The sequence below is a fragment of the Cylas formicarius genome, unplaced genomic scaffold (assembly GCF_029955315.1).
Source record: "Cylas formicarius isolate icCylForm1 unplaced genomic scaffold, icCylForm1.1 PGA_scaffold_10__41_contigs__length_53128322, whole genome shotgun sequence".
Lineage (NCBI taxonomy): Eukaryota > Metazoa > Arthropoda > Insecta > Coleoptera > Brentidae > Cylas > Cylas formicarius.
The window spans coordinates 9613930-9637416 of NW_026844214.1; the positions used below are offsets into that span (position 1 = coordinate 9613930).

General features: G+C 33.9%; 1 protein-coding gene across 1 annotated transcript in view; it reads right to left on the reverse strand.

Annotated features, from left to right (window-relative positions):
* Positions 1–6112: 6112 nt before the first annotated feature.
* The window catches only part of LOC132708254 (synaptogenesis protein syg-2-like), a 284014-nt gene continuing 266639 nt past the window's right edge, over positions 6113–23487 (reverse strand). The window contains exons 11-14 of the mRNA XM_060680448.1: positions 20234–20433; positions 18491–18709; positions 9004–9318; positions 6113–7379 (exon numbers count right to left, since the gene is read on the reverse strand). Of these exons, the coding sequence (XP_060536431.1) occupies positions 7290–7379; positions 9004–9318; positions 18491–18709; positions 20234–20433 (824 nt within the window). The 3' untranslated portion in view covers positions 6113–7289. The remainder of the gene's footprint in view (positions 7380–9003; positions 9319–18490; positions 18710–20233; positions 20434–23487) is intronic.

A 23487-nucleotide genomic window follows, 5' to 3' on the forward strand; every position in this document is an offset into this window, starting at 1 on the left:
ATTGGAGTTATATGCCCATTTTCGACATCTGTTGGTTTGTTGGTTACATTATGCTGGATAATATTATAATAGATGAATTGGCGAAATTCACTTAGTTTCAACTTTAACCGGTAGTCACAAAGAAGCCCGCCTACTATTTATTTGAGCCAATCTACGTGTTCAGGTTATATTTTGTAAATAACGAAACTAATATTTGTGAAAATGGGTCGTAGTCAGGCACTCTAAACAAAAGAAAACGTATCATTCGCCAGATTCCGAAAGAACGCAAATATTTGGTTAGTTTGTATTGGAATAGATATTTTCCTCTCAAGGGAAATTTACTGCATTAATTTAATCAAAGGGCAACAGTAAAAATTGGGGCTTCGCATTCTTCGTTGATATTTTCGTAGAGAAGGTAATTATTTTCCGCGCATGCTTCTACGTCTTACCCAATAGCCTGCACCGTGCGCCATTTTCTTCTAAACAGCGATTTCCACACGCATATCTCGTTTTTCGAGAACATTTGATGAAATCTAGGCATATTTAAAAAAAATACTGCCACAAAAATGGCGCATCCAAACTTGTTGACGATCTGTCAGTGGCCATGTTGTATGTCGAATAGATCTTATTAAAATTGTTTTACAAACCTAATTTCGTCATGAATTCATGTACTATCAACATAGGCAGGCCCTCTATGTGTCTAGTAGCCATATAAATCCTTCTATACAAGTCATCCCTTAAACTTGTTACAACGTGGATAGGTGACGTCACTGTTCTCGCTAAACTATGCATGAAGGGTTGGTCATATACAAGGCATATATTTTTATATTTGTTACTTGCGTAGATGAAACTGAAAACACCTCGTTATTGCCTACGGTAAATACCCCTATTCCTTGTTGATACACTTCACTTCACTTCACAGAAGTGCATTACACCATCACACTTTTCTTTGGGCAGATGGATACTCCTATTGTAGAGCTTCTGAAGATCTGATATGTTTGATCTTCTCCTCTGGTTCTTCCATTAATCTTTGACCCATGATAGCGTGAAATTTCCAATGCTTTTGCAGGTTTTTTCAAAAATTATTAATTGTTTTAGTTGCTTAACAGGAAAAGGAAACATTTTCTTGTACCACTTGCAGCGCAAAAAATACTCTAGCCTTTAAAGATTGTTTACAACTGATTTATACTAGTATCTTCATTTTGCGTTGGCCAAAGCACAGGTCGTAATGAGATAAAGCCAGATAAGTAAGTAACTATTTTAAGTATCATGACCATTCTCACGTCCAATATTAAATTATATTATATTAAATTGCTCTATTAAATCAGTCTGTTCGGCATTTAAAACAGACAACACGATTGGAATATTAAAAAAAAAAAATTGCTAAACGCGTCAAAAAACGGTTACCGTATAGCTACTAGAGATATAGAGACCCTGCGAATGCCAAAAATACAGGGACATATGAAGTAACGATGAAAAAAAAAGAGAAGGTTTCATTCGACATGTGCATGCGCGAAATTTAAAATTTCGTTTTTAACCAATGACCAATGCAGCATTAAAGGCATGACAAATGACAGGTCGTCAGTAGGTGTGGCATTTTTACCCCAGTGTTTTCTTAAAATATGCCCAGATCTCATTAAATCTTCTGGTTGAGTGTGTGTAAATCGTTGTTTAGAAAGAAAAAGGCGCAAAGTACAGGTTAGTGGATGAAATGAACAAGAGGGAAACTACGCATTGTAATATTTTACCGACTATGTTGGTTTTTCTCCTGCAATATATATAACTATTACTTCCCAGTATCGCAGGTCTGCGTTACTAGTTGATGCCTTAGCGGTTTGCTACTATAAAATGCATAGCGCAAACAACTATTGAAATCCCGATTTTATCAATTTTAGACTCTGTTGGTATTTCCCCTGTAGCTTTCAAATAAAATTATTCAATTTAGATAATTTTATTACTTCGGATAGTTTGATTAAAGTTACATATACAAGATTTTTTAAACATACACGAATATTTACAAAAAACATCTACATTTTTATAATTATTTAAACAATATAAACTTAATTTCGGATACAAGGCCACTTTAATTTTACTTCAACATCGCTTAAAAAAATAATGAATATATCTACGGCGTTGCAAACTGAAACTTTTATTGTCCATAGAAATAAATCATATGAAATGGAAAGATTTTTAAAGGATTCAGGTCAAACAAGTGAAAAATGCACATTGAAAACTCCTCTAATTTTCACACCCTTATGTTATCTATAAGTATATACATTTATACAAGTTTCGTTTAAGAGTAGGCTAAATATGAATTTAATATCTGTTGCTAAGGAATGGTAACTGCTTTCAACTTAATTGTCGTAACGTGTAAATAGCTGAAAACATTTTTCAGCTAAAAATTATTAACATGGCATATTATAACCATCAACATTTATTATTTCAAAATTAATGACAACATTTTTAAAATACTTTTTACTTCAAGATACCGTGTTTATTATGTATTCTGTACCAAATCACCAAATAAGGTCATACCTGAATATTGTTCCAGGAAACAACATGAAATATTTCAGAGAAAAGAAATGCTTTATAGGCTTAAGATTTCGTTTTAGCTCAATAAATAAATATTTTACAACATTTTAAACATTTTAAAATGGAGCAAATTATAATGAAAGGACTACAAATAAGTTGAAAGCTTTTAACAAATGTACAATGAAAATGTAAATATCTTTTTACTACCGTGGGCATCTAACCATAACACCTAAATTGAACAAGAACCACACACTAATAGGAACATGTCCTACTAGTTATTAGTTCCGTGGTCAATGGCGTTCGACATTTTAATGACAGATCGTTAATCAGTTTTTGTTTAGTGTTCCGCTCGGCCTTCATTCTAGTTAACTTCCGTTGACTTCAATTGTGGGACACGTTCTATGTGTAATAAAATACTCATATTTTGGTAAACCGAGAGAGATATTTTTTCTTTACAAATATGCTATGGAATGTCATAAGATTTAAAATACAAATTGTAATTTCCACCGAAGTATTATCCGAATATCCGGATAAAGTATTCAGTTTATTAATATGTATACTACGGTGGGAAAATTTTTATGTTTCTATAGGAAATTTTGGTAACTATAAGCGCTATGGAAAATGGATGACGCATTCTTGGTCGTTTTAGTGAGAGTAACTCTGAAAATTTTCAGCGTAAAAACTTTCATTATTCAAGGTTAACAAATAGATTCTTGCTCATTCTTGAAGCACTGTCTTGGAGTAACCATTTATTAAAAAAAATTGTTTGTTGATTATTATAATATAAATTTATCTTTTATAAAATACATTTCATAGTAGGCTAGGCACTAAATAAAAAGCACTTTTTTATTTTCTCAACGATTTTTCACACGGCTAGGTAATACTACTTTCCGATTTGTTAAATATAAATTTTAGGAATTTGCTCCTGTCTGAATATCAGCCAAAACCACTATGAAAGTATTTGCAAATCTGTATAAAGCATTATAATAACCAAATCATCTATTTTTCACTTTATAACTGAAAAATAATAATAAATTAACTAGACGAATAGTTTGGATTATTCCAAATGGTTCTGAGACGATTATTCGTACATTTGTCTTGGTAATTTAATGCTATCAAACTGTGCGTGTGAAAATTATCTTAGAAATGTTTGGAATCAGTTTTAAAATGTAATCAAAACTTGTGCCATTCATTTTTTCATAGCTCTTGTACTTCTTGAGATGTCCTATAGAAACATCCAAATTTGTCTACCCTGTACAGTGTGATGCTTCATATTTTACACCTTATCGAGTTTATTGCAAAAGACAAACCGTTAAAATGCAAAAGTTCCATTTCTATTATCTTCTGGCAGTGTAAAAAAACAAATGATGTGTGTGTCCTGATTTAAAAAATATATAATATACCATGACCATGCTTGTAATGGCTGTTATGCTAAAAATAAACTATTATTTTTTATGTGGGGTGACGCCCTTTTAGAAGTATCGGGCGAGCCGATCAATTACTTTAAATTTTTATATTAACGATATACGGGGGATGCCATTTAAACTTACGCAAGATGTTTACATTAAAATATTATAGAGTGAAAATCAGTAAAAATAGTTTAAACGAAAATGTTGCCAAAATGTTTGTGATAGTAATTTGCCAAAAGATAATCCACATGAAACCCTAAAACTTTTGTTCTAAATTGTTTCATATCTCTTATAATAAGGCCTCTGGTAGGGTGCAAAATATAGTCAAAGCATCACGCTGTACCTTCGGTATAAAATCGCATGAGCACACTTCACATGAGCGGACTTCAAGTTACGTATAATGATGCTGGACGGCAATTCGAACCATAAACACTTTAAATGTGTTTTTTGGGGTATATTGCACAAAAATGAAATTATCATCTTGTGAATTTGTTAACACAAGTACTTTCTGCACAAAAATATACACAATTTTCAGATACATACATATCTATATCAATGACTAACGAGTCGTGGCAGTAAAATGATTACAAAAAATTAAATATCTAAGATTATCACAAAAATGTAAATTACCTAAATATACGTTAAAAACCTGACAATTTATACTTACATTAAATATACAAATTTTGACAACAACTTAACATTATATCTTTAAAAATTTGATTAAATGCTTTTACTATTAAAAATATTCAATAGTTCTCAATTTTTATGTTGTAATTGATTTTTTCACAGCTATAAAATTCTATGTACATGCGAATATAAAAATTCGGATTGGTGCCGACTGCCCACCCTTTTATTCCATTGTTCTACTTACACTTCCGAAAAAAATAATGGTAATTTTAACAGATAAATTGCAATAAAAATCTGTGACATATCGGCTGTATAATGAACTTGCCAACAAGAAATATTTTGAACGGAAACGAAAAAGTTCACCAGTCTTCGTCCACAAATACACTTCGCATTACAGTTAACAGTTTAACAGTTAAATTTGGCGATGGTAGAATAATCGTTTTTATTTAAATTAAGTTTTTAGGTACGTACAGGGTTTTCATTTATATTTTGTCGGTAGTATAAAGTTTATTAAAGGGGATAGGCAGAAACTTTTTATACAAAGGTTCTATGATTTTTTTTCTATTATCTCACGAACGTAATAATAAAAACAAGAAACGGCTAAATTAAATATCAACAAACTAAGTAGTAACTAGAAGTATACATTTTTGGCGCTCATTTGTTTTTATTGGTACTTTCAGAAGATAATCGAGACAAAATTATACAACTTTTGTATAAAAAGTTTTTGCCTAACCCATTTAATAAATTCTTTAGGTCGGTGTCAAAATATAAATGATAAATCTGTATAGAGGGTTTAAAGAAAACCAGTTTTATATTCAATGTTTTTTGCATTCTGTGGAGGTTCCCGCCAACACTGTCCAGGCAACCAACGTCACCTCACGTTTTTCTGATGATTTTTTTGTTCAGACACTTCAAAGTAATTATTGTGTCATCGAAAAACGTCTAATTTGGGTTGCCAAAATGATTATCAAATGCCTTTTCATTTCACGTACCAGCCTGCGTCATTTACTTTCATTTGAGAAAATACTGCCATAAATATGCCGCATGGAAACTAAATGATCTGTCAGCGGCCATATTGCCTGTTGAATGCCGCGAGATCATTAGTTAAAAACGAAATTATAAATGTTTTCTACGTCATCCGTAATGATCTCTAAGTAACCTTCCCATTTGATCCCATAAATGTTCTCTTGGGTTAAGGTCTACAGTGGGTGGAGCCCAGTCCAAAGTCTCAATATTCACCTCATTAAATTATGTTATATTATTTTTCCACCAGCATGTGGTCGGGCAATGTAAAATATCCACAGAATGTGACAAACATTGCGTATAAAACAGGCTTTTCTTAAAACCCATAAATTCAAATAAAATTGTTCTTCATTTCAACATTTACGAAGATGCAAGATACAATTAAAAAATATCAATCAAATTGAATCAGCAGTTCGCGAGAAATCAGATAAAATAAATTCTTGGAATATTTTAACAAACCAAAATTTCGAAAATACTGTGACATTAACGGTATTGGAGTCATCCGTTTCATATATTTTTAAGATGGCGAACTTTAAGGCGTATCCGGGACCGAGCGTCGGATCAATTTGGCATTTTTTTAATACTGTGGAAAAAAGATAATAATTTTCTGTCAAAAATGTCATTTGCAGGCCCTAAAAAAATTTTCCAGTATATTTTTTCTAATTTAAAAAATTTATAATTCCACTTGTGTAAGTTTTGTTGTCTAGAAAGAATTGTTGAGAAATTATATTGGCAATTTTGTTAACTATTGAAACAGGTCCTTCAAAAATAAAAAATAAAAATTCAAAACGGAGAACCCCCATTTTTGCAATCGTGTCTATTTTGCCTAGACTGTCTATGCCGATGTTGGATTTGCATAGTCAATCTGCCGTTAAGTTTAGTTTAAAATAAATTACGTTTTATAATTTTTTTCTATGAAATTTTTATTTTCATTTTTTGAACAATTTATATTTACTGCACATTGAATTGACCTGTATGTGTTTCGATTTTAAAAACTATAATCTCTTGCAAGGCCTTAAAACGCTGAAATTAACCAAAACACATATGTCCTCATAAAAATATTTTATTTGTTTGGTTAGTTTAATAACTTTGTGGGGGAAGACAGTGAGATATCCATTTTTGCACTAGTGTGGAAAGTAAAACTTTTGGTATCCCATCGTTACCTACTTATACCCAATGTATCATCGGTATTCAAATCATAATCCACCAAACTTCCGCAATGTTTAAAAATTTTAACAACCACAGATTTTTATCATATAGCGGTGAAAATATTATGTTGTTAGTAAGTATGTAGCCGAATATCATAATTGAGCTGCTAAGTGCAAGGAAGTTAAACGATTATCTGATTTATTTTTAAAATACAATTTTTCTTATTTCGTAATACTTTGTTTTCCTACGGTATATCTATTAACACATTCGCCGACTTTGTCACAACGCCATATGCCAAACATCTTTTTTACTATTAACGCTTTTTGTATTGTTTATCAGACGAATCTCAATGTTCAATTGAATCGTTTTACATTTTTGATTCGGTTAAAGTTTAACCCCGTTGCGTCAAATATTAAACACTGGCTAAAATACCCTGTCATTAAACAACGAAATAAACGTTTTGTTTTATAAAAACCATAAAAACACTCACTGATTAATTATTATAATTAAATATGAGTTTGTATTAATCTATAAATATACGAGGTCGGAAGAAATGCGGACTTAACTAGGTCAAAATCTGGTTGCCGTTACGGTTCGGGGCAAAGTTGAGGTAACGGTTGGTGTTCGGGAACAATTCATCTCTTTTAAAACTTGAAGATTCTGTAAATAAATGTGCTATTAGATTCGTGCAAGTGCATAGTTGCCTTATAGGGACCTTACGGCTTTTTAAAATTTTCTTTGTTTGTTGTTCTGTGAATTAGATCAAATTCATTACCAAAAAACAATATTTTGTAAACTTAATCAATATTGGAAACGGGTTTTCAATGTACGAGATGTGTTCAAAAAGTAAGGTGACTTTTAAGTCTTATCAAAAAGTATTTATTTATTCATCAAAATCCCCCCCCCCCCCCCCGATATAATACACTTGTGCCAACGTTTTTTCCAAGCCTTGAAGCACTGGTAAGTACTTTCTGGTATAGCCTTGAATTCTTCCAGAGATTTTTTCTTTATCTCCTCAATCGTTCCAGATCTCTTCCGTTTCATGCGTTTTTTTAAGTTTTGGGAACAGGAAAAAGTCGCACAGGGCCATATCCGGTGAATATGGTGGCTGAGGCACGATTGTGGTTTTGTTTTTGGCCAAAAAATTTACCACAATTTATCACACACTTTGCTGCTACACGTTTCATGCCCAAAAAAGAAATTCCATGGCACGAACCAATAGAGATGCCGACGTCTTCCACCACTTCTCTAACAGTGATGCGCCGTTTTTGCAACACCATTTGTCGCACTTTCTCAACGCTTTCATCAGTTATTGATGTGCTGGGGCGTCCAGAGCGAAGTTCATCATCGGCGTCTTCTCCGCCGTCTTGGAACAGCTTGTACCACTAATAAACATCAAAGTAGATTCGCCATATGCTGCTGTCAACATTTCAAGTGTTTTGCAGCACTGTACTCCATTTTTTGCATAAAATTTAATGCAAATTCTTTGTTCCATATTTTTTACAGCAGAAAATCGACGAGCATACAAAACACAAACTGGCTGAAACTGTGAACAGATGTGCCCGCACAATTATAAAAGTCACCTTCTTTTTGAACACACCTCTTATTTTGGTAAGCTTGGAAAATAAGGTTAAGTGGTGCATTACGAGTTTGTCTAGTAAAAATTTCGTTTATTCTATTTTGTAAATCTGATAAACTAATCTAATTTATGAAAAACAAACTAAGAAGCATCCTGTAATTTTTAAGAAATGCAAACGGAGATGGAATAATTATTAAATTAGCCACAAAAACACAGTATTAAATCTGTCGAAAAACGAACTTCACTTATTTTTCATAAGACTTAATAAATAAATCCAAAATAGAATACGTACGAGAAAAAATGTCTAATAAATCAAAAATTGACAGGTTGTATTGTTGTATTGTTTAAAATGATTATATGCAGCTAAGTATTAAAAAAAATGTACATCGTTATCAATTAAAATAAAAAATAAAATAAAATTAAAGTCGAGTCTGATAATTTTTTAACCTGACCTTGTATACTTTTTCGAAGAGGGGCACTGCAAGGAAATTACGTTTCTGTCATCTTTGGAAGTTACACTTATTTGCATTCAATTCAATTCAAAATTGCATTTCAATAAATTTTGTGTACAACAATAATAATAATAAGCGTTTCCTTATAACATCGCGGATAGTCCTAACTATCAGCGATATATCCCTCATGTTGGTTTAAGTATAAATTAATGAGCCTTCCACTTAGGGTTACCGCCACATCACCGATACTTACACTATTTTCCCTAGATGCCAACAAAGGTGTTTCCGAACTTATGGAACCTTCTTGCAGCATTTGGTCGTCCCTTATGGGCCTCGACATATAAGCTGGCAGATGTGGGTGATGTAATGTCTGGAACGAGCCCGGATGCGGAGGACTAAGAGGTTGCATACGTGCGGAAGGCAATCTTTGCATATCGATCTGCGCATATACCGTTGGTTCTTGTCTCCTTATTACATTCATTGGAATGGATTGTTGATTGTAGATGACATGAGGTTGCATCTGTTGAGGGTTTAGAGACAATTCAGCATAGGTTATTTCGGCGTTTGCCTGGAAAGAATTGAGCGGATGCTACCGGACGATTTAATGCTGTTGTGACACAAATCATATGTGTCATCAGTAACTTAAACGGCGCGCGTTGCTGATATTAAGAAAATAAATCCGAATACGCTGTATTTTATTTATTCTCGATCGATTAGCTTTGTGTGGTCAAATTAAATTTACCTGTTAATGGTTTGTTTTTTCTTCTGTACTTTCAGAAGACTATAGAAACTTAATTGCCGGAAAAAGGCAATGCCCTAAAACATTTATATACCTAATCTACATCGGACAATATTTCAAAATATTGTCCAAATATTTCAAAACAGTTGCTTTAACTATCCTTGTGAAAGTTGATTATTTCATTGGAACATAAATTGTATCTTAATGTTTAACGTTATATTTTAAATATTAAAAGCTAATTTTTGTTAAAAACTATCATTAGACTGCTGGCTGTTTAAATATATAATAATAGTTATGTTATATAAAAACATTAATAATAATAAGCGAAGATAATAACAATATCTGACGATGTACTCCATTTTATCGTATTTAACTTGTGATGTGGAAGTCGCAAAACATGTAATTTTAATTAGGTCTACGGCAGGAATCAATAACGTGTAATGCTGGCTTGTTAAAAATTTTTGCGTAGGTTTAAAGAATAAACTTTTTACACCAAAAACTAGTGTTACGATAAAATTTTCTTATGTGTTTGGATTTGAAACCGGTAATCTTTTCCTTTAATATTGAATCCGTTTCAATCCAAAAAGGCACTGAATCGCGAACGACCTCAAACAAACAAATTTTTTAAAACAATATCAATATATACCCCTAAAATGCAAACATAAAACTCAAATAGAAGCAACTATTGTATAGTTTACTTCCCAAGTAAAATCACCAATAAGAACAGCAGAGTTTTTTGAAGTGATGCAGAAATTCAGGAAAATTGAGGCAATTCATATATATACTGTAAATTTTGATCGAATCGACCCAAAAGTATATAATATTAAAAATTGCAAAATTTGATAATCCTGTATTTCTTGGCTCTGAAGCCGAAAGCTCACAATAATAAACTATCTTTTTTGATGATGTGCTCTCTAAATAGAGAATTGAACTAAAATGTTTCTGGGCAAATAGAAATTATATTTATTTGTATATAAAAACTAAATTTGATTGTCTTTGTGGCTCGCGAGTTCTGAATCAGATGCAAACGCAGACTTTGACATGCCAAACAAGTTAATTCCTATTTATATAAATTACTTACAAACAAAAGCACGAAAACCAGGACATTAAAACCCACACCCGCGTACAAAAAAAAATAATTTAAAACTGTTTCAAGAAAAATAACCCAAATCCTTAATTCTAGCAATTTCCCTTAAAAATGCAAAAAATTTTATTCACAAACGCACAATAATAAACTATCTTTTTTGATGGTGTGCTTTCTAAATAGAGAATTGAACTAAAATGTTTCTGTGCAAATAGAAATTATATTTATTTGGACATAAAAACTAAATTTGATTGTCTTTGTGGCTCGCGAGTTCTGAATCAGATTCAAATGCAGACTTTGACATATTAAACAAGTAATTTCCTATTTATTTAAATTACCGACAAACAAAAACACGAAAACCTGGACATTAAAACCCACACCCGCGTACAAAGAAAAATAATTTAAAACTTTTTCAAGAAAAATAACCCAAATCCTTAATTCTAGCAATTTCCCTTTAAAATACGAAAACTTTTATTCACAAACGCAGAAGAAACACTTTAAACGAAAAGCGCCTCAGACGGAAAATAAAACACTAAAAATACATCTTTTGGGGGGTGATATATTTGCCTCTTCGGAACCGAGATAAAAAAACACAATTTTCTGCCATATTTCGGTAAAATTTTGTGTTCTATTCTAATGATGTTTTTTATTATCACCAAAATTAATGGTAAACTTTGTTAATAAGTCAAAAATTAATTTAAGTAGTTTTATAAGGTATGCAGCAGCAAACGAATGTACAGCTTTATTCGAGTAATTTTAAAGCAATGGTAATAAAAACAAAATAAAACAAAGCCACTGTTGGAAGAAATTAAAAGTACCATTGCAAGTTTTAAGATACAATGAATGGACGCTAAGTACATCTTTTTCTTTAATGTACCTCAATATCTGGACGAGAAAGAGCAATGGACTGTAATTGTTTGTTTAATTGAAGCTAGAAATAACGGGGCAATTCAAAAAATAATATATCGATGTAACGAGACGAAAAATGACAATCTCTTTTCTTCTTGGCCTACCTTGATGTAGCTCTGGCTGTTGACCGACACAATTTCGCAATACTTGACGGCACTCGAGATATTAATTCTGGCACGCGGAAAAATGCTCTCACGTTGGTCTCTACCTGAATCGTACTAGTCCCGATCACGGCGGAGTACGACACCCAAGCGACATACGAGTTTTCTGGCCATATACCCAGTGAGATTGTCACCAAAATACGCGGAGAATATAACCGCAGCAATTAATTAAAAGAAAACCAATTTCAATTTGCTCGATATAAAAATTCCCCAATTACAAAAATTAAAGAAGAAAAATAAAACAAAACAATTCCGACTGGACGGAACATACCGCCCACCTAAAATGGCAACATTTTATTAATGAATCCAAAAAAAGAAAATAATTAACAAAAACCGTAATAACAATTCCGATACCCACGCGAATTCTAAGCTTAAAATTAAAAATTAATATATTGGAAAACATTAACAACTAATATATTGGCAAAGGACAAACCTTTAAAACTGGGCGTTTGAGCATACCCTTTGCCGTCTTAATAGAGACTACTCTCACCACTCCGTCCGTACCCGGATGGACTTCTGTTACGCGCCCCAAATGCCAAGCCAATGGAGGAGAGAGATTTTCTTTAATTAACACCAGGGTGTCAATTTTAATATCAGTGGAGGGATCATACCACTTCGATTTTTGGTTAAGGGTGTGAAGATACTCACGATGCCACCTTTTCCAAAAATCCTGATGCATGCGCTGTAATAACTGCCAACGCGAGAGTCTTCCCAATTTAACTTCGGTTAAATCTGATTCAATAAATGTGTTAAGAGGTTGAAGATTTAGAAAATGACTAGGAGTTAGAACGCTTAGATCGTTAGGGTCGGAACTAACAGTGCACAATGGCCTAGAATTTAGAATCGCTTCAATTGCGGTCAGAACTGTGATGAACTCTTCGTAGGTTAAAATATGGGTTCCTACTACCCGAACAATATGGGTTTTCACTGACTTGATGTTACTCTCCCAAATTCCACCAAAAGTTGGCGCCGAAGGAGGGTTAAAGTGCCACTTTATGCCTTCTCGTGTGGAAGCATTATGCATCTTTTGAGCGAGTTGTTTGGCGGCTCCAATAAAATTAGTGCCACAATCACTGTAGATGTCCGTGACAAGACCACGCCGAGAAATAAACCGTCTTAACGCCGCAAGGAATGCATCGGTAGACAATTCAGTAGCGAGTTCTAAATGCAGAGCCTTGGTGGCCAAGCATACGAAAAGACAAATATAAGCCTTATAACTTTTTGAGCTTCGCATTTTGCCCATCGTTACTTGGAATGGACCACCGAAATCAACCCCACATTTGGTGAAGCATTTTATTTCATTTACTCGCACTGCAGGTAAGTTACCCATTACCGGAGGAGAAGAACAGGGGTTACTTTTAAAACAACGAACGCAAGAAGAGATGACCTTTCGTATCACTCTTTTAGAGGACGGGATCCAATATCTTTGGCTAAGTAAATATTGGGTAGTTTGTAGCCCAACGTGTAAGTACTTAACATGTGTATGCTCCACAATCAGACGAGTCAGCCTATGATCACTTGGAAGTAAACACTGGTGTTTATTACTATATGGAATAGAAGAGTGATGTAAACGTCCGCCCACCCTGAGAATACCATCTTGGTCAAGAAAGGGAGTGAGCTTGCGAAAATATTTCGGGAAGGACTTCAAATTATACGAGTCCTTTTTAGAGAGTGCAGTTATTTCCTTGTTATAATAAAATCTTTGAATTTGCTTGATTAAAATTAAGAGGGCTTGGTCGAGTTCAGATAGAGAAAAACATTCATTTAGCAACAGCGTTGGATTTTTAGTCTTTGAGATGAAGCGCATTATGTAAGCGAAAATCCGATTCAATTTTGATAAAGATGAGAACCGGTCTATTAGGTTATCCCAGCAACATCTCTCTGTAGTCGAAATAGTAAGAGTCGTCTTTCGTCTTTCTAATGTCATTTCGTTGATCTTTAGAGACTCGTTTGACCAAGGGTCACAATGGGAAGTTAGGAATGACGGCCCCGCCCACCATTTTTCTAAGTGGAGTAATTCGCAGGGTACAATGCCGCGGGTAGCACAGTCAGCAGGATTTTCTTGTGTAGACACATGAGACCATTGACTAGGAGATACCTTTTCCTGAATATGGGTAACCCTGTTGCTAACAAATGTTGCCCACTTATGGGGTGAAGATTGAATCCACGAAAGCGTAACAGTTGAACCAGACCATGCGAAGACTGAGCTGATGGGTAACATATTTCGATACGACTGCATCAAAATTTCGATCAAATCTGCTAAGAGTACAGCCGAGCATAGTTCTAAACGAGGAATTGAAATTTTCTTGAGTGGGGCTATTCTTGATTTGGCACACAAGAAGAAAGTTTTTGCTTGGTTACCTAGCACCGCTCGTACATAAATTACAGCGGCGTAGGCACTTTCAGAACTATCACAGAATCCATGTAATTCGCAGAATTTCACGTCATCGAAGGTAACCTTTCGAGGAATAGATAAAGAGGACAAGAGTGGCAGATTCTCCTTGTATAAGGTCCAAGCGGACGACACCGACTCTGGAGCCAATTCGTCCCATTCTATTCCAGAAGACCATAGTTTTTGAATTAGTAATTTGATAAAGACAGTAACGGGAGCTAAGAACCCGAGAGGATCGAATATTCGTGCCAAATCGGACAGTACGTTACGTTTAGTACATGCATGCTGTCTGGGATCAATTTTATAAGTAAATGCATCTGAGGTGGGACACCATTGCAGACCCAAAATTTTAATAGTTTGATCACTTTCTTTGTCTAGCGAAACCGGAACTTGGGAGAGCGATTTATCTAAATTGGAAATAAGAAGGGGATTATTACTACCCCATTTCCGGAGTTGAAAACCCCCTAAGGCAAGGAGATCGATCAATTCCTTTTGAAGGCTCAAAGCTGATTCGACAGAATCAGCACCTGACAATATGTCATCAACATAAACGTTGGTTTTTATAACCTTTGAAGCTCGAGGAAATTGATCTTCGTGGTCCTGAGCCAATTGGATTAAAGTTCTAATGGCATGAAAGGGGGAGGAAGAGATTCCGTAAGTGACAGTATTAAGCCTATAATCTTGAATAGGATCGTCTTTGGAGAATCTGAAGACAATCCGCTGATAATCTCTGTGAGGTTCCGACATCAGTATCTGCCTAAACATCTGTTTTATATCGGCCGTAATAACGACAGAGTGAGTGCGAAATTGGAGGAGTAGAGAGAATATATCTTGTTGAAGTTTGGGTCCAACTAGCAAACAGTCGTTAAGAGATAAGTTATTAGCCGCCTTTGCCGAAGCGTCAAAGACAACGAGAAGTTTAGTAGTTACACTTTCAGGTCTAAGTATACAATGGTGAGGTATATAGTATTGATGATTAGTATGTGGCAAAGGTTTAACAAGTTCCATATGACCGGAATACAAATAATCTTGCATGAATAGGTTATATTCTTTGCGGAGTTCTGGATTATGCAAGAGTCGTTGTTCAAGTGAATAAAACCTACGTAAGGCAATGTCTCTTGAATGATCGAATACCGGTAGAGAAGAGAATTTAAGCGGGAGATGAAGAATGTATCGACCAGTATTATCTCTAGAGTAAGTTTCAACGAAGATTTTTTCTGCAGCCAGATCTTCAAGGGAGTGGGCGTTTATTTGAGGAATCTGTTCGAGATGCCAGAATTTATTAACAACCTCTTCGAGTGAAAGTGTAGAGGTGCAACAAAGGGTATTGTTTGAGAGAGTTGGTGGTGATGTTGGTACTCGACCTGTAATAATCCAACCCAGATGTGTATTAATAGCCACAGGTTCATTGATAGAGTGAGAAATAGAGCCTTCCTTAAAGAGAAATCCAAATGCATCGCAACCAAGAAGCATGTCAATGGGACTTGAAATATTAAATTTATCATCGGCAAGGTCTAAGTGGGAAAATTTACTAAAGCTAACATCCGGTAAATCAGAGCTGGGCATGTTATCACAAATTTGGGGTATAACTGCAAAATCAAGGGTTATTCGGGGTTCACTGGACATTCGAGGGATAAACGTGCAAGTAACCTCTTGAGAAACGTTCGAGGTGGTATTTCCTAAGCCTTTTACAAAAAGTGAGAGAGGCTTTCGAGTAAGTCCAAGCCTATTAGAACATTTAGATGTTATAAAGTTCACTTGACTGCCACTATCAAGTAAAGCTCGAACAGGTCTGTAGTAACCAAACGAGTCTAAAACTTTGATTTGAGCGGTAGCTAGAAGAACTGAAGAATCTCTACCATCAGGGCTAGAATCAATGTTCGTTAAAGCAACTGACTGTGTTCCTGCATCACATTTGTTAATATAATTATTTGAACTGGTGGAAGGATTATGATCAGGACTGAGCTGTTTATCATGATGTAATAAAGTATGATGTGGCTTTGAGCATTTTCCACAACGTACACGAGATGAGCATTTGAATGCTGTATGTTTTAAACCTAGGCAATTAGTGCACCAGTTTTTGATCTTTACCAACTTATATCTGTTAGCAGAATCCTTTTCTAAAAACTCTGGGCAACTATAAATTAAATGGCCTCGTTTATGACAAACTGGACAATTGGAGGAGTCAGAATTTAAATGTTCTTTTCTCCGATTTAGAGGGTTTTTCCTTTTCCGTTATCTTGGAATCAGAAGAGTGGGAGACAGTATCTAGAGCAACGCATTGTTTTTTGAGAAAGTTTAACAAAACTTCAAAATGTTTGTTTTTGTAGTTAATATCATCTAAAGAGTTTCCGCATTCCAGCTCAAATCGAGTTGCAGTGCTTGAATCTAAACGATCGAATAGCATGTAAAAGAGAACAAAGTCCCACTGTTTCGTAGGATGACCTAAGTAGTCGAGGGCTGATAAATGTTCGGAAAATTTATCTAATAATGACTGTAGGGCCTTCACGTCCGTTTCACTCTGGAGGGGTTTTATCTTTTCTATTTCACGCCAATGACTGACAGAAATCAAGCGAGAGTTCTCATAGCGCTCAGTCAATGTCTTATAAGCAATGATATAGTTACCTTCAGTTAAAGGATTGCACTGTACAATGCTCAATGGGGGCCCTTCTAAGGAATTTATGAGGTATGTAAACTTTTCAACATTTGAAAGAGTTAAGTTATTGTGAATCATAGAATTAAAAAGGTCGATGAATGTCTTCCAATTGCGCAATGAACCATCAAATTTTTTCAATTCTAATTTAGGCAGCTTGATGTGACTTGGAGTACTGGGGTTAACTTTAGTACCATCAAACAATTGGGAATAAGTAGCGGCAATCTTGTAATATGTGTCGTCAAAAACTTTCCTAATATGTCTCTGTTCGTCCAGGTCACTATCGTCAACCGTTGCCAAAATATTTAAAATAGCTGCATGTTGGGTTTCAAAGTCCGTAAGAATAGCTGGTAAATGCATATAACGAACCTTGAACTCCATGTGAATTGCATTATCTGTTAAAGCTCGAGTAGCCACTGCGAACATTTCGTTCAAACGACTAGAAGCATTATCTCTTTGAGCTATCAAACCTTTAAGTTTTTTATCGCTCATTTTTGTTTTTAAGCAAAGGAATAAATGTGAAGGAAAAATTGATTATATCAATTACGGTCAGCTAATTGAGCCAAAATACAACAAGCTGAACTCTACAATTTCCTATAATGATCACAATAATAATAATCAATAAATAAATAAATTTAAAATATTTTAGTTAGTAGTGGACAATAGGCACTCCTATATAAATGCTTGCAAACACCGGAGAGACGGGGGAGGACGGGGGGAGAGAGCGAGAGTAGAGTGGCGTGTAAATTTTTTGATTAACGAGCTAATATTTAAATTAGAGTATTTGAGAGAATATTTAAAGAATGCGACAATTAAATGCTAAACAAAAAATATACAACGCCGAAATAATAATCTTCCTTATGCGACAAAAAATTTTGAAAATACCAATATATTTTTTGCGAGTACGCAGTGCCGAAAATAGCGCGATCGGTCGTTGGATGCGACGGCGACGTCTAGGTTAAATCGGTGCGAGTTCGGTACCTGTCCGAATGGAACCACAAAAAATCTCAAATTTTTAAATTCTGTTCCTTTTGAAACGAGCAAACTGAAATTTGGCCACGTTATTTTCGCGATTAATTAAATATCCGTGATCGATTGGACCAAAAAATGGACGAGAAAGAGCAATGGACTGTAATTGTTTGTTTAATTGAAGCTAGAAATAACGGGGCAATTCAAAAAATAATATATCGATGTAACGAGACGAAAAATGACAATCTCTTTTCTTCTTGGCCTACCTTGATGTAGCTCTGGCTGTTGACCGACACAATTTCGCAATACTTGACGGCACTCGAGATATTAATTTTGGCACGCGGAAAAATGCTCTCACGTTGGTCTCTACCTGAATCGTACTAGTCCCGATCACGGCGGAGTACGACACCCAAGCGACATACGAGTTTTCTGGCCATATACCCAGTGAGATTGTCACCAAAATACGCGGAGAATATAACCGCAGCAATTAATTAAAAGAAAACCAATTTCAATTTGCTCGATATAAAAATTCCCCAATTACAAAAATTAAAGAAGAAAAATAAAGCAAAACAATTCCGACTGGACGGAACAATATCAATAACCCTCGGTATGAAGTACCTACGTAGAAAATCGAATAGATCTAGTTTTTCAGAAATAAATGGGCACAAGTTCAAAAACATTGGACAAAAGGAAATTAGTGGAAAAATAGAAAGTTATAGAGTTCTGAGTTTATCTGCGTTTCTTTATAGAAAGTTCGCAAAAACGCAGGTAGATGCTAATAATCAACGTTTCTCTAGCTGACTCGCTAACTAGAGCTGCACATTTTAAATTACCATTTTCCCATAGCTTCCGTTCTTCGCTTGACTGTTCAAATTGGGGCTTTGCATTCGGCTGTAAATTCTTAACGACGGTGTGTTGTTTAGTCTTTCGAACGCCCGCTCCTCATCCTGGTATTCTTCGTCCGCATTGTTTTGGGGGATAATGTCAGGGTTTTTCTCTTCCAAACTGTCTACGCTGTCGTTTAGAGTTTTGTTCAAAGGTTCTGTGCTCGCCTGTAAAGTAATAAAATATTCTAGTAAGATAAACAACGAGGTTGTGTGTAATTAGTTAGATTTAGTTCTTGGCTTAAGAAAATAAATAAGAACTAAAAGTTCAGATTTTCAAGAAATTGTTTTGACAATACCGTGTCTTTATCAAATGTAATATTTACAAATTACCGGCTACTATATATACCGAAATAATACTGTTGTAAGAATTTAAGTTTAATAATGGAGAGGTATTTAATTCTAATTGATCGTTAAGCAATACATTTCAATGGCTCATTTTGTTAATCTCCATGGTTCCAATAAATTTAATTGTCTAGTTTTTGCGGCTGTATGTAAATTATCAAAATTCTCGTCAAAAATGTGTTTTTCAGTGTTTAGGTGTGTAGTATAATTTAAATCTAGACTATTGTTTTAAACGCTCTTTTATGTTCCTTTATGCGTTTGTCGAAGGATATACCTGTTTGTCCCATATAAATTTTAGGACATGACCTGTCAACCTGTAGACACTTGATTTTTGAGATTTTGCAGACTTCGTTTTATTGCTTTTTAAAAATCTTCCTATTGTGTTGTTAGTTCTGAAAGATATTTTTAAACCACATTTTTATGGATAACTTGGAAAATATCATACAAGAACATCCTTTAAGTAAAAGTTTTCTATGGTGGTATAGATAGGTGGATGATGTCTTTGCTTGCTTTGTTGGAACGGACAGACAATTGAATTATTTTTTAAATTACATTACCTCATTACATAATCGTATAAGTTTCACTATCGAGATTGAACAGGATAACTCTATTAATTTTGTAGACCTAACTATTACGAAAACGCAAAACAAATTAGATTTTTCTATTTACGAAAAACCTTCACACACGGACACAGTCACCCTTACACACAAAATGGCTGCATTTCACTCTTTGACTTCTTAATACGCCACTCTCAACAGAAAATTACGACAAAGAACATAGAAAAAAAGAAATATCATTAAACAAATTGCACTGACTACAATCCGTCCATTATTGATAAAATTATAAATAAAAGGCAAATCAAACAACACAATAGGAAAATTTTTAAAAAACAATAAAACGAAGTCTCAAAAATCAGGTATCTACAGGTTGAAATGCGGATCATGTCCTAAAATTTATATGGGACAAACAGGTAGATCCTTCAAAAAACGCATTAACGAACAAAAAAAGAGCGTTTAAAAACGATAGTATACAAAAAGTAGAAAATTAAATTTATTGGAAGCCATGGAGATTAACAAAATGAGACATTCAAATGTATTGCTTAACGATCAATTAGATTTAAATGTTTGTCCATTATTAAACTTAAATTCTTACAACATTAATTAAGGTTTTATTGTCATTTTTCGGTATATATAGTAGCAGGTAGTTTGTAAATATTACATTGTTGTCGAAACAATTGTCAAGTGAATATATATAATTTCGTGAAAATTTGAACTTTTAGTTCTTAATTATTTTGTTAAATGGATTTTCATCAAGTAAAAGCCACTTCAGCTCAATTCTTGGGCTTACTTTATCGCTGTTGTTCCCGGCCACACATCTTCTGCCCGACGAAGACAAACCGCCGTCGTCATAATCCTTATCGTCTCTGTCACCTCCACCTTTAAGCCTTATGACAATGACGATGATAATTGCAACCAATATCAGAGCAGCAACTACTCCTATGACGGCTCCGAGCAAGGGCGTGATTTGGAGAAGAACAGGTGTTGAAGCTGAAGTGGGGTAACAATAAAAAACATTCTGTTATGAAAATTTATATATATATTATATATATATATATATATATACAATAAAATAAAAAATTATGAACTGATCAGCGAACGCAAAGTGTTACTTTGAAATGTCGCATTCAACACTGTTGAGAACCAATTTAATAGGGCTGACGTTTTAAAGTGACTCTTTCCTCGCATCTGCATATATATAATTGCATATTTTAGAATAGTAGAGAATATACTATTACGGCACACAAAAACTGTAACTTTTTCAAAATCTTAATAATAGTATAAGATAAAATTGTGAATGTCGATTTTTATTTTACGACGATGCATAAATCGATCAAATCAGGTTTCGGGTTTTCAGCACTTGTTTTGAATTTTTCGCGGTGCATCTTTACGTGAAAGTATTCTAGATTATTAAAAGTTGAAAAGACAAATGCATTTTTAATAATAATTTCTCTGGTAGACCGGAAATATGTTCAATATATAACCCACTCTACCATTGCTTATTTTTGTATTTCGCGAATTTCTATTTCCTGAAATTCCAAATAACATGATTCTAATAAGAATAAGGATAAGTTTTATCCAGCCAGAAGGACCAATGAAGGATATACATTAAGGAATACAACAGATTTTTTGAGGCTTGATAACATGAAAAAAATAGTTTATGACAAAAGATTACGCAGTATGCCAAAATGGATTATATAGCTACGTTGCTCTTCTAATAATAAAATGATTACCCTCTTTCATCGCACTCGCCAATTCAGTGGCAACTGTTTTTTTTTAATTTATTTGCATATATATACTACATTATGGAAAACTGCACTTTCTGATTTTCATAAACATTGTAATTATTATTAGCCCTAAGTAAGAGGTATTTCTTATTGGCCGTAATGGAACGTAATTTTAATATAAAAATCGTTATTTTTCAAAATTTCCACCATTTAATCTTGCGACCTCAACTGATGGGTTTGAAACAAATACGTATGGAAAATGAAGGACACAGTAAAAGAAGAGGTTATTGAAACCTCAATTTGTGGATGTTTCTTTCACTTGTCGCAAAATGTGCGAAACAAATTTAAACTGTGGGATTGACGCAATGGTATAACAGTGATGCCGACTTTATGTCGAAGGCAAAAATGATTTAACTTTTATTTTTATTCCACCTGAACATCTGGATGACACTGCTGATTTATTATTTGGAGAGGTACCTGGTGAACTTCAAGAACTAATAAATTGGTTTGAGGTTAACTACATTGGCAGACCCGCAAAAAGAGGAAATGCAACACGAGCTCCATTATTCCTTGTGTATATAACACGACCCTCTATAAAATTAAACTTTAAAAATACGCACCGACCGATGTAAGAATTTTAATGATGGGAAGAGGTCTTGCCGAAAGAAAAATACATTAATTTTTTTGAAAGTTGTTGTCTACAACTTTTAAATTTTTCATCATTTGTCATCAGTGTATATACTTTTTGATTGTAAACATGTAAGTTTCATTTGACGAAAAATTTATTTTTTATAAACGTATTGTAATTATTTGTATATAATTTGTACCTATTTGACGTTAATAAACATATTTTGTTTAACATTTATTTCCCTTAGAGCAAGGGTTGTAACCTATTTCGGACGGCGTAGTGCTTTTATATATAAATATAGAAAAAATATTTTTTTATTGACATAATAACAATAATGTCAGTTAACAAAAATTTTAGAATTCTAATATAGAATATATGTAAATATAAAATTTACAAAATATTAAGGAAAATAGTTTATCTTTCATTTTATTCATTCATTAAAATTCAATGCGCCTTTTGTTCGTGAACACGGTTTGCTAATTCATTTAGGTCTGGTTGTGTTTGGGATACTGAGATCATCAAGTTTTGTAAATTTTCATCTGTCAAGCGCGTTCTATATTTTGATTTTATGAAATGTTTGTTGGCATAAATATGTGTTTGAAAAAATAAAAATTTGATTTTGCAAAATTTTTTAAATTGTGAAATTTATTTTCTGGTAGATTTGAATAAAACGTAATTAAATTATTTTCATGAAAATTATTTATATTGTGAGATTGCAAAAAAACTTTAGTCAAAAATCTTGAAACCGATAACGAAAATTTTCATCCAGTATTTTTAGTTACTTAATAAAAATATTCGAAGGACACTTTTTGCCGTTTTAAGTAGTAAAGTCCATAAAAAAAGCTAACTCGCTTATCCACTTAAAATTCGATAATTCTGGTCTATTATTGGTCTGGTCTACTGATCTACTATTAAAATCTTACTTCAGAAAAAGACTTCTTCATATTCTGCGTCAATGTCATTTAAGAAATTCCGGAATATTCGATGGTTCATACCTTTTTGGGAATATAATTGATGGATTTTACTACAATCCAGAGTTTCAAGCTCCCCAATCGGATTTCTGGGGGAAGCAGGTTTGAACAGAAGAATGAGAAATAAGGCAACCTAGGAGAATATATGTTTGGAATGTTAAGACCGTGGCTCAAACCAGAAAAATTCAATGTGCTCTGAAAGAAATGGATCGACTAAAATAGAAATAATGGGCGTCAGTGAGATGAGATGGCCTGATGCGAGTTACTGCGACATACTACGGAACAACGGATGCAAGGTACGAGCATGGTATAGGAATAATCATACAAAAAAAAGTGGCTAAACACGTTATCAATTTTATACCTGTGAATGAAAGGATTATGCTTCTTTAAGTAAATATTTCGCCTGTGAATACTAACATAATTCAAGTTTATGCACCCACCACAGAGCACAGTGATGAAGAAGTGCAAGAATTTTATACCAAGATTAACGACTTGATAAGAAAGTTGCCGAAACACGAACTCCTAATACTAATGGGAGACTTTAACGCTAAAGTAGCCAGAGGAAGAACGGGCGGACACATTGTCCCTTACGGACTTGGAGATAGGAATGGCCGAGGAGAAACTCTCAGTATATTCACAGCCGAATACAACCTAGTTATACTAAAGAAATTCTATAAACTACCACCAAGACGAATATATACGTGGAAATCACCCAGAG